At 46.1% G+C, this 16197-nt stretch overlaps 1 protein-coding gene across 1 annotated transcript in view; it reads right to left on the reverse strand.

The window, feature by feature from the left end:
* Positions 1 to 16197, reverse strand: part of RPRD2 (regulation of nuclear pre-mRNA domain containing 2) — a 22070-nt gene that overhangs the window by 3248 nt on the left and 2625 nt on the right. The window contains exons 3-11 of the mRNA XM_009880821.1: positions 14637 to 14737; positions 13365 to 13442; positions 11981 to 12033; positions 10712 to 10838; positions 4604 to 4779; positions 3642 to 3927; positions 2914 to 3189; positions 2433 to 2636; positions 5 to 1747 (exon numbers count right to left, since the gene is read on the reverse strand). Of these exons, the coding sequence (XP_009879123.1) occupies positions 5 to 1747; positions 2433 to 2636; positions 2914 to 3189; positions 3642 to 3927; positions 4604 to 4779; positions 10712 to 10838; positions 11981 to 12033; positions 13365 to 13442; positions 14637 to 14737 (3044 nt within the window). The remainder of the gene's footprint in view (positions 1 to 4; positions 1748 to 2432; positions 2637 to 2913; positions 3190 to 3641; positions 3928 to 4603; positions 4780 to 10711; positions 10839 to 11980; positions 12034 to 13364; positions 13443 to 14636; positions 14738 to 16197) is intronic.

Raw genomic sequence — 16197 nt, forward strand, 5'->3', positions numbered from 1 at the left:
TGGCCTCTCCCGTGTCCTCTATTCCCCTTCCCCAGCACCCGGATGGATTCCACCGTCTGGATGGGCTCTCCCGACATCCCCCGGCTCGAGGCGTTGTGGTAACCCAGCGTTTCGATGGGGGCTCCTTTCTCCTCGGTGCTGTCAGGTAAGTCCAAGCAGGAGGAGGAGACCCTGGTCTCTATGCGGTAGTGTTCCTCCTGCGGCTGCGGTTCGCCCTTGGCAGCTCCGGACAAGCTCACCCCCTCGGCGGAGCCGCTTTTGGAAATCTGGCCAAAATGCTTCTCCTCGGAGGGTTTACGGGAGGCGTTTTTGAGCATGTTCTTGAATTCGATGGTCGACGTGGCGGAAATGGAAGAACCCAAGGATTTCTCCATGCTTGTCGCAGGCGCTCTGCCGGAGGGGCTGGAGAGGGCGTTCGGAGAAGAGAAAAGCGAGCGGTGGGGAATCGAGTGGGGCGAGTCCGGGTATTGCTTCTGCGAGAGGCCAGAGTGCACCACCGATTTCGTTAAGTTGTTGTGGTTAGAGTCCGGCGTGAAAAACACATCATTCTTGCCGGGTGAAGGGGAGCCGTCGGAGGTGGAATCGTTTCTGCTGAGGCCGTAGCTCCCATACATCCCCGGAGAGGATGCCAGAGGGTCGCAGCTCTCACTCTGATCGAGGATAGACCTCATGGACTGAGGGAAGGACGACTTCACGCCAAACTCCTGCGATCTTTGACCATAGCTGGACAGGACCGGCTGGTACTCTGCAGCTTCAGAGAGTTTACTCGATTTCAAGATAGACTTGGCGGGCTTCTTCTCCAGGTTTAGCATGGCCGATGGCGGCGGCCCAGAGTAATCAAAGTCGCGGTAATCTTCGTCTTCTTGAAAAGAGGTGTCCGGGTAAAACTTCTCCTGGGAGGAGTCCATTAAAGAGGAGGGTATCTCCATGCTGTCCGCAGACTGCTTGTAGAGGCCGGCCGGAGAGTCTCTGCCGAGGCCGAAGGGCCGGTAGGTGTGCACGGAATTGGGAAGTTCTTGGGGATATCCGTCGTCCCGGCTCTGAAGAGGTGACCTCGTGCTGCTGGGAGTAGAAGAACCAGGGCTCATGATTTTCGACAGCAGGGAGATAGTGTCGACGTTGCTCGACGTCGGTTTGTCCATCATCTCGTCCTGGGTGGGCGTCCCGCTTCGCTCATCGCGCACCGGTGTTCCGTCCACATTGTCCATGGAAGTGCTGGTAGGACCACGCTGGAAGTCAGAGGCGTGACTTTCCGTTGCGATGCTGGACCCTAAGCTGCTGAGAATTGGAATATTCAAGTTCAGACCGCTGAAACCGGGATTTCCCTTCAAGAAATTGTGTATCTTCATCTCCAGGCTCGGAGAAGGGGGTTCCGATTCCAGCTTCGCTTTTGAAATTTCGGAGGACTGACCCAGTGAGGTTTCTGTTGGCAAAAGGGAAGAAGGACTGGTAGGGTGGGAACCGGGAAATCCCAGGGAATTTGTTGGCGGTTTAAAACCGGAGCTCGACAGCCCTGGGGTATGTCCAACGGGAGCCTTATTAACTGAAGTTGAGGAAACCTCAGCAGTAGATGAGTTTGGAGAATAACCAAAACTTTTGGCTATAAAGGACTGAGGATTGGAAGGAATACTCCTCCCCTTCACGCAAGGAACAGTCGTGTTGGCTGGCGATGCTGAAGTGCTCTGCGATGCGGTTTCGCTTGACTGAACGGTATTTCCAGCAACACTCTGAAGTAAGGATGACAAACCTGGAAAGAAAGAACGCCGCGTTCAGATATTCGGGTAAGAGGTAAATCAACCTGAACCACTGACGAGAGAAAGGTTTTGGTATTTGTACCGTAGATGTCATTCCTCAAAACGACTTAAATGTTTTATCCAGGAAAATGACTGGATTTTGCTGCATTAGTATCAACAGTAGCACCCACCGAGGTGCAAACTTTTGCCAGAGGCTCAGGTTGATCCAAAAATATAAATTACAACCAAACAAGCTGGGTAACAACTCATCCTGGCTTTGTAGTCAGCTGTAAAAACCATCGCATTACTGACCAGGGTTACACCTGCAAAGTGCAGAAGCGGGAGCAGCACCTCTGGGAAGGTTTCTGCTCTAAAAAAGTGCTCTCGGAAGCACAGGGAAAACACAAAGACCTCTCGCGGGGTCCTGTCCCGTTCAGCGCCCTGCCACAAAGCGTTCGGCTAAGTGCGCTTCGGTCACGGCAAAAATACAAAGACGTACAAAAAAGTATTAAAACTCACTGGTCCGTAACACGTATGCTACCTGAGAAAAAGTCACCTTCGTTTGCCAAAGACGTACTACATTCCAAACAAGTTTTTCTGCCTTCATTTTCGCTTTAGGGTAAGCACAGCAGCACGTTTCAGCGCGGCCGCTGCCATCAAATACAGAGTCAGCCATTCCCTCAAAACCCACCACGGTACCTTGCAATGCTGGTGCAGTCTGAGTCTGGGTTTTGGAGAGAGCGGACAAAATACTTTCGGGAGTTATTTCGACTTTGGAGAGAATGTTTGCTAACGGGTTGGAAGGAGCAGACGGAGTCCCCATGACAGGAGTCTTCAGGCCACTAGTAAGAGCTGTTGGGCTCGTCGGGGTTCCCGGAGAAGGTCTCGAGGCGGGACTGACACCTAGGACGGAAGCACACACCACTCACGTATGTTGCTTCGTTAACGGAAGCTTTTGTCGGCTCAAGTTTTCCACAGATACAACTGCAGCAGAGCTCCAGCGAGTGGGAGCAAGGAGAGGCTCCCGAAGCCGACAGTCGTGTGTCAGAGAGAGCGAGCCAGATCTTTTCTGTAATAACTCATTCACGTTTATTTCGAGGCAATTAAAGCTTTAGAAGATTACAAAACATTTTTAGCTCCATTAACCAAACACCTGGGCCAGTACCGCTTCAGCACTCACCTGTGTTTTTCATTACAGAAGTTAAACTGCTAAGAATGGAGCTGATCTTCGCCAGGTCGACGTTGGCCAGGTTGGGCAACGCGAGCGCTGGCGACGGAGGGACGGGCGCTGAGCTCACCGCCTTGGGAGCCGGAGGAGTCGGAGGAGTCTGGGCAGGCGTCGTCACTGTCACCGAAGTTGTGCCTGCCGCAGCGGTAGACGGTGCCGCTTTGGGGACGCTTTCAGTCTTTGCGGGTGCCGAAGCTGGAGCAGCCTGCTTCTCCTTCCTCTCTTCCACTGCATCGGAGAGGGGGAGAACAAGAGCAGAACCGTCAGGCTGAGCAACTTGATCTACTGGAAGATGTCCCTGCTGGTGGCAGGGGGGTTGGACTAGATGGCCTTTAAAAGTCCCTTCCAACCCAAATCATTCTGTGATTCTCCGTCCCCAAAGGATGACTCAGGGTACAGGATTTTCAACGGGATCTTCATCGTTACGCACAGTAGGGCCAAATCCCACATGAATAAAAACATATTCCACGAGTGGTTTGGGAGATGGGAACAATCACAGCTGGATCGGGACTTCCCTGCTTGTGGCAGGGAACTGGGGCAGGAGATAGAAACCCAACAGCACCAACTCACAGCCCAACAGGGGCTTTGTGCCTCCGCTATATCCCAGCCGGCGCTCGAAAGGGCCATTTTCTTTTGATGTAATTTCTACACCATTACCCTGCTGCTCCTGCACAACGTACCAATAATTTTAGACGTATCATCCTCTACATCAGAGAGCTCCATGTCTTCCACATCCCGATTGTCCGTCACAGGCTCCGGAGATACCATCTTGCGGCTTCCGACTACCGGAGAGCGGGAATTATCCTCCTCCCCCATTCCCTGAAAAGGGGACTCAGAGCCCGTCGGAGATGGAGCGTCCATACTCGGAGAAGGGACAGGAGACTCCTCCGGATCAGGAAGTGTTGCTTTCAACTGGTCTAGCTTTTTCTTTAGATTGCTCACCCGATTAGCAAATGTTTTATAAGCCTAAGAAAGAAAGGACATCGGACTGAGTATCTTTTATAGGAAGAGAGTGTGCTTCAGTTGCGCCCGTAACAGAAATAACACACAGCCTCAGAAAACCACTTTGACTTACCTGTACCCTGCAGTGAGAACCCTGCAGCGAGAACTCAGCTTTTCAGTGTGACTTGCAGAGCAACGACCATGAAGAAAGGGGAAGGTAAAACCTTTTTCCACTGACTTAAACCGATTTCCATTAAAAAAATGTTTTCTAACAAATATGCTGCCTGTTTGGTTTTGGTTTTTTTTTGGTAGGGTGGGGGGGTTGGTTGTTTTTACAATGCTTTACTAAATTCTTTCTTTGTTTGTTCATCTAGTTTGCATATTGCTCGCAACTAGTGCAGTTTTCAGAATTTAGGATTTGTTAAACTAAGTGTAATTTTGCCCCTGTTTAAAAATGCAGGGGGGCCGCAAAATTCCAGCAACATACAAGAATTGAGCTCCTGACCCACAGATCTTTGTAGCGTCTCGTTTTCTTGCCCGACACCTCAAATCTGCTCTTTTTTGAAACCATTTGTACAACCATCACGCCAAACTTCTTCACGTGTGAATAGAGGGGATGCAGTTTCTAACCTCCGAGATACTTAGCGAACACAGATGGACGTCGGTCCGCCCAAAGGGCATCAAGGAACAGCGTACTCACATTTGCCACCACCTTGACTTCCTTATACTGCGCTTCATAAAATATACCGGCGTTCTCCAGGGCTTCCGTGAGAGAGGGGCCATTTTTCACTTGCTTGTCTAAGCCATTTACAAACTCTTCCAGCTTCGAACTTGCTTCTTCAAACTCCTTGGAGAACTTCTTTCCTCCTGTTTTGTCTGCAAGGAGATTAACACCGCGTAAATAAGCTGCCACGTGGGAAATCAGCTCTCGGAAGCGTGTCCTCAATAGCAGCAACCTGGAAGTTCAGACAACGGACACCGCATCACGCCGTAAGCTCCCCAGTTCATCCATTGGTACCCATGAAAAAAAGAGGCCAAGTTGCTCGCAATCTATGTTGGGTGTGAAGTAGTTATTAGTGATAAATAAGTTCAAGACGCAGCAGTGTAAAATTTTACTCTTGCAACTACCCAGAGAGCGTACTTTCATTTCAGCAGAAGCAAAAATCTTGAGTTTTGTTTTTCCTTCGTTACCATATTCCCAGGGTTCCTAACATCACTGGGGTTCAAAACATCTCCGAGTGACCACGACTGTAAATGAGCATTTTCCAAGACTGCAGTCACGGATTACCAAGCACAGCTAGAGCCATCCACAGTTTTACAATTAAATTTCCTGTTAATAGGACTCAACGTAACTCAGTTCATTCACCCCCAATACGCACCACTTGCTATCAGACTCACGGTTGGTATTCTCAAAGGTCCATTGATGGACGCCTTAATTAACTTAAATCTAAAATTATTTAAGGGGTTCTGAGTGAGGCACAACGCATGTTTTAACGATATATGAAAACACGGTTGAGTAGTACAAAATACATCTTCACCACTTCTGTTTTGTTTGAGCTCTGTACCTGCGGGTTTTTAAGAACAGGTTGAAATTAACAGAGGTTTTAGGCTCCTGCTCCGTGGTTCTTAACCGCGCTTTCAAATTTTGGCATTTTACCGACAGTCTGATTTCTGGTCTAAGGCCAGACAGAACCGAGGAGCTCCTACAACTGTTAGGATATGTATTTGCACCTCCTTCAATTACGTCAGGTTTTGTACGTTCTACGCTGTCTTTACCTTTTAAGCATTTAAGTGTTTCAGTGCTGCACACATCCACTCTCATAGTGGAAAGCTGCTTCTCTTTCAGTTCTATCTGGTCTTCCGAGCGCTTATATAGTAGCAATTCATCAATGAGAGACTGTGGCTGAAAAAAAAAAATCAAACAAGAAAAGCATCCTCATCACATTCCGCGGAAGAGAAGCCCTGCTGCGCAGAGCTAACAGCACAGACCTGCTTCAGCGACAAACAACGCTCCGGTTCAAGACCATTTCCAAACGAGAGCTAACGCAGAAACAAATCGTGTGAATCTCTGGATTTTTAACCTCAAGTCCTACAGATCAACACTCGGGCTCAGGCAGGGGCTGTAATTCTGGCTATGACTGTTAAGAGTAGGGACAGCCCTTTTTTATTTTCTCTTTTTCTTTTTTTACTCTACTAGTGCCCGTGCATTTAATTAACACACTGCACTCCTTTGCGGGACCTAATTTAGCTAAATTTCTTGCCACCAACCCATCAGCCACCTGCCCTGGTTTCAGCTGGGATAGAGTTAATTTTCTTCCTAGTAGCTGCTGTGCTTTGGATTTAGTAGAAGAATGTTGATAACACATATTGTTTTAGTTGTTGCTAAGTAATGTTTATATTAAGTTAAGGACTTTTTCAGCTTCCCATAGAATCTGAGAGGAAGCACGGACAGGACGAGCTGGCCAAAGGAATACCCCATACCACAGAGACGCCATGCTCGGTATATAAATGGGGGTTCACCGGGGGGCAGGTATCCGCTATCGCTGCTCAGGGCAGGCTGGGCAACCGACCATCAGGTGGTGAGAGCAATTGCATTGCATCCCTTATTTTGTACATTCTTTTACCATTGTTCTTCTTCTTCTTCTCTCTTCCATTACTGTTCTATTAAACTGCCTTTATCTCAACCCACAAGGCCTCCCCCCCACCTTCTCCCTACCCTGTGGGCTTCACGCAGCTCTCGAGAAGGTAAAATGCTCTTTTCTATGAGGTTACCCCACGGGAAAACCAGCGTGGGGAGCCTCCGCACAGCTCCGAATGTTTCCCAGCTGCCTTGTTGTCCCTAACAGAGCACAGAAGGGGTGGCAGCCCTAACAAAACTCACAACTGGAATGTCTAGCAGGCATTATATGCCAAGGAACAAAAAGACACTTGATACTCGAGCTTCCCATCCATCAAGCTTATGCTGCTGGTGGACGTAAGCTACGCTAAAGCTACAGCCCAAGGATGGAGGTTAGGGCAACAGAGTATTTCCACACGCAGACTTACTCTGAATTCGGCAACAATCTTGGACTTCAAAGCAGCTTTCGGGTTTGTGGATGCTGTTGGAATAAAGAAAAAGCATAATGAAACTAAAGCACTACACCCTGACTAAGAGTAAGTCACAAAAGGCAGTTCTAATAAAAAAATACTTCAACGTAATTCAACGAAGACTCGCAGGCTGTTGTTATTCATTACATTTCCCCCTCCACACAGATGTCTCTCAATGCTTTGGCTTTCCATTAGCTAAACGGGACAGGGTCGTGTGCAGCTAGACTGCGACTGAGGTCAACAAACTATACTACCACTTTTTATCTTTTTTTTTAAATCCCTATACATTTTTACTGTGCATACCTTTTCCAGCTCTACCGATGGAACACAAGTCCCTCCAAGGGTTGGTCTAACAGCCTTACCCGAGGAGTTTATCCCTCTCTACAAGGAAGGCAGTATTATTTCCTAAGTGCCAGACTTAGATCTGACACACACAGCCCAGCATTTCCTTCAGACGGGGTCTCCCTGCGGTACTTCCTAGGCCTAACCATGCTCTCGACCTTAAAAAAATCTTACACTTCTATCCTGACATCTTATTAACGGAGCCGGGGGAACGAATCCCACTGTCAAGAGACACTAAATCCATTGGTTTCTGGACCAAACAGGAGAAACATCTGAAAAGAAGCAAACGGCTAAACCCTTCATCCATGCTGAATATAGCATGTTTTTGTTTGGGAAAGCAAATTGTGATGTTAAGCCAAGTAATAAAACTCTTTTGTTAACCTTCTGATCTCCGCACTTGTACAGGCGGGCGCACGCCACATCTTACACCTAATGTTCCACCATCTCGCTTTACGGACCGTTCAAGGCTTTAGCGTATAATAAGATTAGTAAAACTGGTATATTATAAACGCATTTCCTGCTAGACTGCGCTCCCGGTACTCTTGGATGGAAAAGTTCATTATCTGCACTGCCAGCTTCCAGTTTTCTTTTATCCTAGCACCTAGTTTGCTGTTGAAGATGTGTTCCTGAGCACGAAGGTAGTGTCCACCTCCTGCTGTCAAAGCACACGGTTCTGTCTGTCTTCTCTCCAGCTCTGAATAGTCTAACGCCAGTTTCCAAGAGGTTCCACCAGCTCTTTCCTCTACTGTTCATAACCTCCGCTCTCATAAACATTTATTTTATTTTTTTTTTTTCCATACTTCATTCCTTTAAAAAGTGGTTCTCTAGCAACAACTCCTCGGTGCTTTACATATTAGTCTGTAAGGAGCTTTACAAGCCTGGAAGACGCATGCTGGCTCATGTTTTAGTCCAGGTACTTTGCCCGGTTCGGGCTAGCCTTTCTTCTGTTCCTCAAGAAGGCAATTTCTATATTAGTGCAGTGAGTTCACATTGTTTCCTTACTTTGCGATTTCTTCCACGGCTTATTCGGTTGTTTGTTCAGAGTTTCTTTCAGCTGCTTCTGAGTTTTGAAAGTGGTACCTGGAAAACATTTCATTTTTTGCAGTCTGGCATTACGGGATTCCTTCAAGAATCTGGTTTTTGGTGCCATACGGTTGCACGGTAAAAGAGTGAACAGAAATTTGTTTTAAAATACCTAGACCAACTTCCTTAGAGGAGCTGCTGGATGCCCAAGAGAACCTAAGTTTACTCAGGAATACAGCAACCTGTGGGATGGTCTTCCATTTTTAAATCAAGTTTCTGTTTGCCCTTACACTAACACAGTTCAAAAATCACAGTAACGACCAGAGTAAAAAAGGAAAAACACAAGACATCTAAAAACAAAACCATACCACTCGGCTCTTTAGGTAGACTTTTACAAAATCAGCATTCAACAGGCAAGTAACGCAAGTCGGGAAAACAGCCACAACGCCTAGTTTACAAGTGATCCGAAATATTTTTGGTTTCTAGTTATGAAAATCAGAGATTTCAGAACGTACACATAAACTTCACTTCTCAACATGCAACGCCCAACCGAAGCCTTTCCACGTGCCAAAGCCTGCACCCGAGACACCGTGTTTCTCCTGCCATGACGACAACTGGCTCTCAAATGCACATGCGAGGATTTCCTGAAGCACCGTTAGCTCTTAACGATGTGTCGTGCTTTAGTAAAGCAGAAACGCGGGCTAATTTCCTTTAAGTATTTGAGTATCGGCTAATTTCTGGTTTTAACTGACTACGTGTGTTTCCCATTAACATTAGTCATTTCAGCTTTTAAGCGGAGTTCTTTTGTAAGCACTCGAGGACACTTCACCCTCCAGCTTTGCTTCCAGCCTCTTTCCTACACCACAAATATTATTAGTAAAAACACCTTATTGCTAAAACGGACTCAAAAGGCAGAGCCAGGGATACGAGCCCTCTACCTGGGCACCGCGTTCAGGGCCTGTAGGACCACTTTACCTTCACGTTTTGTTTACTCTCAGCTGGACCAACTCCAGCTTACGTGAAAGGCTTCAGAGCTGTCTTTAGAGAGGTACAAAAAACGTGAGGCAGACGAATTCAGTGCTGCTCACGTACAACACCTCGCTGTTTTAAAGTCTGCGCTAGGTGGAGATGCAGAAGGAACAGATACACACAATAAACTCATTTTACCCAGCGATTCCAGACATTTTCTTTAACCTCTCCAAGCTCAGGCGCTAGTTCGTAAGGTAAGAAATGCAAAGGTAAGTAACTTACTCAGAGCTTCTTTTAGTGCCAAAATGGTTTCCTCAGGGTACACATTTCTGTCCTCCCAGATTTTGAAGATTCTTTCGATAGATTTGGAAACGGATGGATCCCTGCAAAAGAAGAGCATATTGGGTCCTCTTTTCCCCCAACACTATAATTTCTCGTGATTCTAGAATGGATAATAATGTAAATAATTGTGTATTTAAATCAAAACTTTAAAAGACCCTTCAGACTGGGAAGTTCTGGTGATGACTTTAAATCAGCTCTCGGAAGCGCGTCCTCAATAGCAGCAACCTGGAAGTTCAGACAACGGACACTGCATCACGCCGGAAGCTCCCCAGTTCATCCATTGGTACCCATGAAAAAAAGAGGCCAAGTTGCTCGCAATCTATGTTGGGTGTGAAGTAGTTATTAGTGATAAATAAGTTCAAGACGCAGCAGTGTAAAATTTTACTCTTGCAACTACCCAGAGAGCGTACTTTCATTTCAGCAGAAGCAAAAATCTTGAGTTTTGTTTTTCCTTCGTTACCATATTCCCAGGGTTCCTAACATCACTGGGGTTCAAAACATCTCCGAGTGACCACGACTGTAAATGAGCATTTTCCAAGACTGCAGTCACGGATTACCAAGCACAGCTAGAGCCATCCACAGTTTTACAATTAAATTTCCTGTTAATAGGACTCAACGTAACTCAGTTCATTCACCCCCAATACGCACCACTTGCTATCAGACTCACGGTTGGTATTCTCAAAGGTCCATTGATGGACGCCTTAATTAACTTAAATCTAAAATTATTTAAGGGGTTCTGAGTGAGGCACAACGCATGTTTTAACGATATATGAAAACACGGTTGAGTAGTACAAAATACATCTTCACCACTTCTGTTTTGTTTGAGCTCTGTACCTGCGGGTTTTTAAGAACAGGTTGAAATTAACAGAGGTTTTAGGCTCCTGCTCCGTGGTTCTTAACCGCGCTTTCAAATTTTGGCATTTTACCGACAGTCTGATTTCTGGTCTAAGGCCAGACAGAACCGAGGAGCTCCTACAACTGTTAGGATATGTATTTGCACCTCCTTCAATTACGTCAGGTTTTGTACGTTCTACGCTGTCTTTACCTTTTAAGCATTTAAGTGTTTCAGTGCTGCACACATCCACTCTCATAGTGGAAAGCTGCTTCTCTTTCAGTTCTATCTGGTCTTCCGAGCGCTTATATAGTAGCAATTCATCAATGAGAGACTGTGGCTGAAAAAAAAAAATCAAACAAGAAAAGCATCCTCATCACATTCCGCGGAAGAGAAGCCCTGCTGCGCAGAGCTAACAGCACAGACCTGCTTCAGCGACAAACAACGCTCCGGTTCAAGACCATTTCCAAACGAGAGCTAACGCAGAAACAAATCGTGTGAATCTCTGGATTTTTAACCTCAAGTCCTACAGATCAACACTCGGGCTCAGGCAGGGGCTGTAATTCTGGCTATGACTGTTAAGAGTAGGGACAGCCCTTTTTTATTTTCTCTTTTTCTTTTTTTACTCTACTAGTGCCCGTGCATTTAATTAACACACTGCACTCCTTTGCGGGACCTAATTTAGCTAAATTTCTTGCCACCAACCCATCAGCCACCTGCCCTGGTTTCAGCTGGGATAGAGTTAATTTTCTTCCTAGTAGCTGCTGTGCTTTGGATTTAGTAGAAGAATGTTGATAACACATATTGTTTTAGTTGTTGCTAAGTAATGTTTATATTAAGTTAAGGACTTTTTCAGCTTCCCATAGAATCTGAGAGGAAGCACGGACAGGACGAGCTGGCCAAAGGAATACCCCATACCACAGAGACGCCATGCTCGGTATATAAATGGGGGTTCACCGGGGGGCAGGTATCCGCTATCGCTGCTCAGGGCAGGCTGGGCAACCGACCATCAGGTGGTGAGAGCAATTGCATTGCATCCCTTATTTTGTACATTCTTTTACCATTGTTCTTCTTCTTCTTCTCTCTTCCATTACTGTTCTATTAAACTGCCTTTATCTCAACCCACAAGGCCTCCCCCCCACCTTCTCCCTACCCTGTGGGCTTCACGCAGCTCTCGAGAAGGTAAAATGCTCTTTTCTATGAGGTTACCCCACGGGAAAACCAGCGTGGGGAGCCTCCGCACAGCTCCGAATGTTTCCCAGCTGCCTTGTTGTCCCTAACAGAGCACAGAAGGGGTGGCAGCCCTAACAAAACTCACAACTGGAATGTCTAGCAGGCATTATATGCCAAGGAACAAAAAGACACTTGATACTCGAGCTTCCCATCCATCAAGCTTATGCTGCTGGTGGACGTAAGCTACGCTAAAGCTACAGCCCAAGGATGGAGGTTAGGGCAACAGAGTATTTCCACACGCAGACTTACTCTGAATTCGGCAACAATCTTGGACTTCAAAGCAGCTTTCGGGTTTGTGGATGCTGTTGGAATAAAGAAAAAGCATAATGAAACTAAAGCACTACACCCTGACTAAGAGTAAGTCACAAAAGGCAGTTCTAATAAAAAAATACTTCAACGTAATTCAACGAAGACTCGCAGGCTGTTGTTATTCATTACATTTCCCCCTCCACACAGATGTCTCTCAATGCTTTGGCTTTCCATTAGCTAAACGGGACAGGGTCGTGTGCAGCTAGACTGCGACTGAGGTCAACAAACTATACTACCACTTTTTATCTTTTTTTAAAAATCCCTATACATTTTTAGTGTGCATACCTTTTCCAGCTCTACTGATGGAACACAAGTCCCTCCAAGGGTTGGTCTAACAGCCTTACCCGAGGAGTTTATCCCTCTCTACAAGGAAGGCAGTATTATTTCCTAAGTGCCAGACTTAGATCTGACACACACAGCCCAGCATTTCCTTCAGACGGGGTCTCCCTGCGGTACTTCCTAGGCCTAACCATGCTCTCGACCTTAAAAAAATCTTACACTTCTATCCTGACATCTTATTAACGGAGCCAGGGGAACGAATCCCACTGTCAAGAGACACTAAATCCATTGGTTTCTGGACCAAACAGGAGAAACATCTGAAAAGAAGCAAACGGCTAAACCCTTCATCCATGCTGAATATAGCATGTTTTTGTTTGGGAAAGCAAATTGTGATGTTAAGCCAAGTAATAAAACTCTTTTGTTAACCTTCTGATCTCCGCACTTGTACAGGCGGGCGCACGCCACATCTTACACCTAATGTTCCACCATCTCGCTTTACGGACCGTTCAAGGCTTTAGCGTATAATAAGATTAGTAAAACTGGTATATTATAAACGCATTTCCTGCTAGACTGCGCTCCCGGTACTCTTGGATGGAAAAGTTCATTATCTGCACTGCCAGCTTCCAGTTTTCTTTTATCCTAGCACCTAGTTTGCTGTTGAAGATGTGTTCCTGAGCACGAAGGTAGTGTCCACCTCCTGCTGTCAAAGCACACGGTTCTGTCTGTCTTCTCTCCAGCTCTGAATAGTCTAACGCCAGTTTCCAAGAGGTTCCACCAGCTCTTTCCTCTACTGTTCATAACCTCCGCTCTCATAAACATTTATTTTATTTTTTTTTTCCATACTTCATTCCTTTAAAAAGTGGTTCTCTAGCAACAACTCCTCGGTGCTTTACATATTAGTCTGTAAGGAGCTTTACAAGCCTGGAAGACGCATGCTGGCTCATGTTTTAGTCCAGGTACTTTGCCCGGTTCGGGCTAGCCTTTCTTCTGTTCCTCAAGAAGGCAATTTCTATATTAGTGCAGTGAGTTCACATTGTTTCCTTACTTTGCGATTTCTTCCACGGCTTATTCGGTTGTTTGTTCAGAGTTTCTTTCAGCTGCTTCTGAGTTTTGAAAGTGGTACCTGGAAAACATTTCATTTTTTGCAGTCTGGCATTACGGGATTCCTTCAAGAATCTGGTTTTTGGTGCCATACGGTTGCACGGTAAAAGAGTGAACAGAAATTTGTTTTAAAATACCTAGACCAACTTCCTTAGAGGAGCTGCTGGATGCCCAAGAGAACCTAAGTTTACTCAGGAATACAGCAACCTGTGGGATGGTCTTCCATTTTTAAATCAAGTTTCTGTTTGCCCTTACACTAACACAGTTCAAAAATCACAGTAACGACCAGAGTAAAAAAGGAAAAACACAAGACATCTAAAAACAAAACCATACCACTCGGCTCTTTAGGTAGACTTTTACAAAATCAGCATTCAACAGGCAAGTAACGCAAGTCGGGAAAACAGCCACAACGCCTAGTTTACAAGTGATCCGAAATATTTTTGGTTTCTAGTTATGAAAATCAGAGATTTCAGAACGTACACATAAACTTCACTTCTCAACATGCAACGCCCAACCGAAGCCTTTCCACGTGCCAAAGCCTGCACCCGAGACACCGTGTTTCTCCTGCCATGACGACAACTGGCTCTCAAATGCACATGCGAGGATTTCCTGAAGCACCGTTAGCTCTTAACGATGTGTCGTGCTTTAGTAAAGCAGAAACGCGGGCTAATTTCCTTTAAGTATTTGAGTATCGGCTAATTTCTGGTTTTAACTGACTACGTGTGTTTCCCATTAACATTAGTCATTTCAGCTTTTAAGCGGAGTTCTTTTGTAAGCACTCGAGGACACTTCACCCTCCAGCTTTGCTTCCAGCCTCTTTCCTACACCACAAATATTATTAGTAAAAACACCTTATTGCTAAAACGGACTCAAAAGGTAGAGCCAGAGATATGAGCCCTCTACCTGGGCACCGCGTTCAGGGCCTGTAGGACCACTTTACCTTCACGTTCTGTTTACTCTCAGCTGGACCAACTCCAGCTTACGTGAAAGGCTTCAGAGCTGTCTTTAGAGAGGTACAAAAAACGTGAGGCAGACGAATTCAGTGCTGCTCACGTACAACACCTCGCTGTTTTAAAGTCTGCGCTAGGTGGAGATGCAGAAGGAACAGATACACACAATAAACTCATTTTACCCAGCGATTCCAGACATTTTCTTTAACCTCTCCAAGCTCAGGCGCTAGTTCGTAAGGTAAGAAATGCAAAGGTAAGTAACTTACTCAGAGCTTCTTTTAGTGCCAAAATGGTTTCCTCAGGGTACACATTTCTGTCCTCCCAGATTTTGAAGATTCTTTCGATAGATTTGGAAACGGATGGATCCCTGCAAAAGAAGAGCATATTGGGTCCTCTTTTCCCCCAACACTATAATTTCTCGTGATTCTAGAATGGATAATAATGTAAATAATTGTGTATTTAAATCAAAACTTTAAAAGACCCTTCAGACTGGGAAGTTCTGGTGATGACTTTACGTCTGCTGCAAGGTGTCCCAGTGAGACCAAGGCAGCGAGTCCGCACACCTGGAGTTAAACAAACACACACTTCCATAGCGTAACAGATCAGGGCCCTTTTTTGGGTAAAATTAGAATGTTTCAGAGTGGTAGGAACACCAACAGGATTTCTCTGAAGCCTTTCTTCACGGGGGAAAAAAAAAAATTGTTATTCTTCCAAAGCAGCTTTCTATATGGATGTTCTGGGGAAAAAGTGATTATTCTGGGGTGGGGGGGAAATAAAACATTACTCTTTTCAGAGAGGAGTAACTAATTCAGAGAGAAGTGACGGTACAGCAGGTTATCAGTGGTGTTAAACTTCATGAAGACGAGCTTTCCTGCTCATCTCGGATCACACATCCCCTCCGTGCCTTGAGAGTTAAGCAATGCCATCTGTAAGAATCTCCAAAGAAAGAAAGAAAGAAAAGGAGACGGCCTGGTGTCAAATACAACATCTCGGCCAGGTGCTTCTGTTTCAAGGAAAAAGAAAATACAAATAAAACACCTATAAGCAACCGCTCGCAAAGCGTGTTCTCCCTAAACCCCTGAGTCAATGCAAGGGAGCAAACCCAAGGGACAACTCTCGGGTTAAGAGAGGAAAAACGCATGACCGGACCCTGCTGATCCCACAAACAAAGAGCGCTTCCTGCAAAGCAATCTGAATTAAAGTTCACACGCCCCAAATTTAGCGCTCCAAGGGCAGCACCCGAGCCTCAACCCTGCCAATAACCAGAAGCGACCGCCCCAGAGGACTCAGGCTTGGAATAATAAACTCTAATTGGAAAACGGAGCTGCCACCATTGCTCCCTGTGGGATCCGGGTGGCTGCTGGCTCCAAGCCCGCAGGGCGGTGGGTGGGTGGACAGAAGGGTGCTTCACAGAACCACCGGGGTCAGGAGGGACCTTCTTAAAGACCACTTGAGCAGCCGTCCGACTCAACTTCGAGCCCTGCTGCGTTCGCCTTCTCACTCAGTGCCCCAAGAAAGAGCAACGCATTTTCTGGCCAATTTTGCTGCTTTTTAAACTGGCTGGAAGAAGGCTGGTCACCGAGACTCCACCATCCCCGGACACGTGGAGCTTTGCAGAGGGACAGACAGAATGACACCACCAAGCTGCACTTGGAAGAGACAAAACCCTTTCGTCGGGGTCTATAAAGGGTAGCCAAGCCACAGCCCCACGGTACACAAACACTGAAAGACGGAAGCAGCAAGTTCACAAAACTTTTATCCGTTTAATCATTTCTATACCAACATCTGGAATAGGACCGGGCTTGGTAAAGCCTGTTGAGGCTGTCA

Source organism: Charadrius vociferus, unplaced genomic scaffold (genome assembly GCF_000708025.1).
Source record: "Charadrius vociferus isolate BGI_N301 unplaced genomic scaffold, ASM70802v2 scaffold570, whole genome shotgun sequence".
Classification (NCBI taxonomy): Eukaryota; Metazoa; Chordata; class Aves; order Charadriiformes; family Charadriidae; genus Charadrius; species Charadrius vociferus.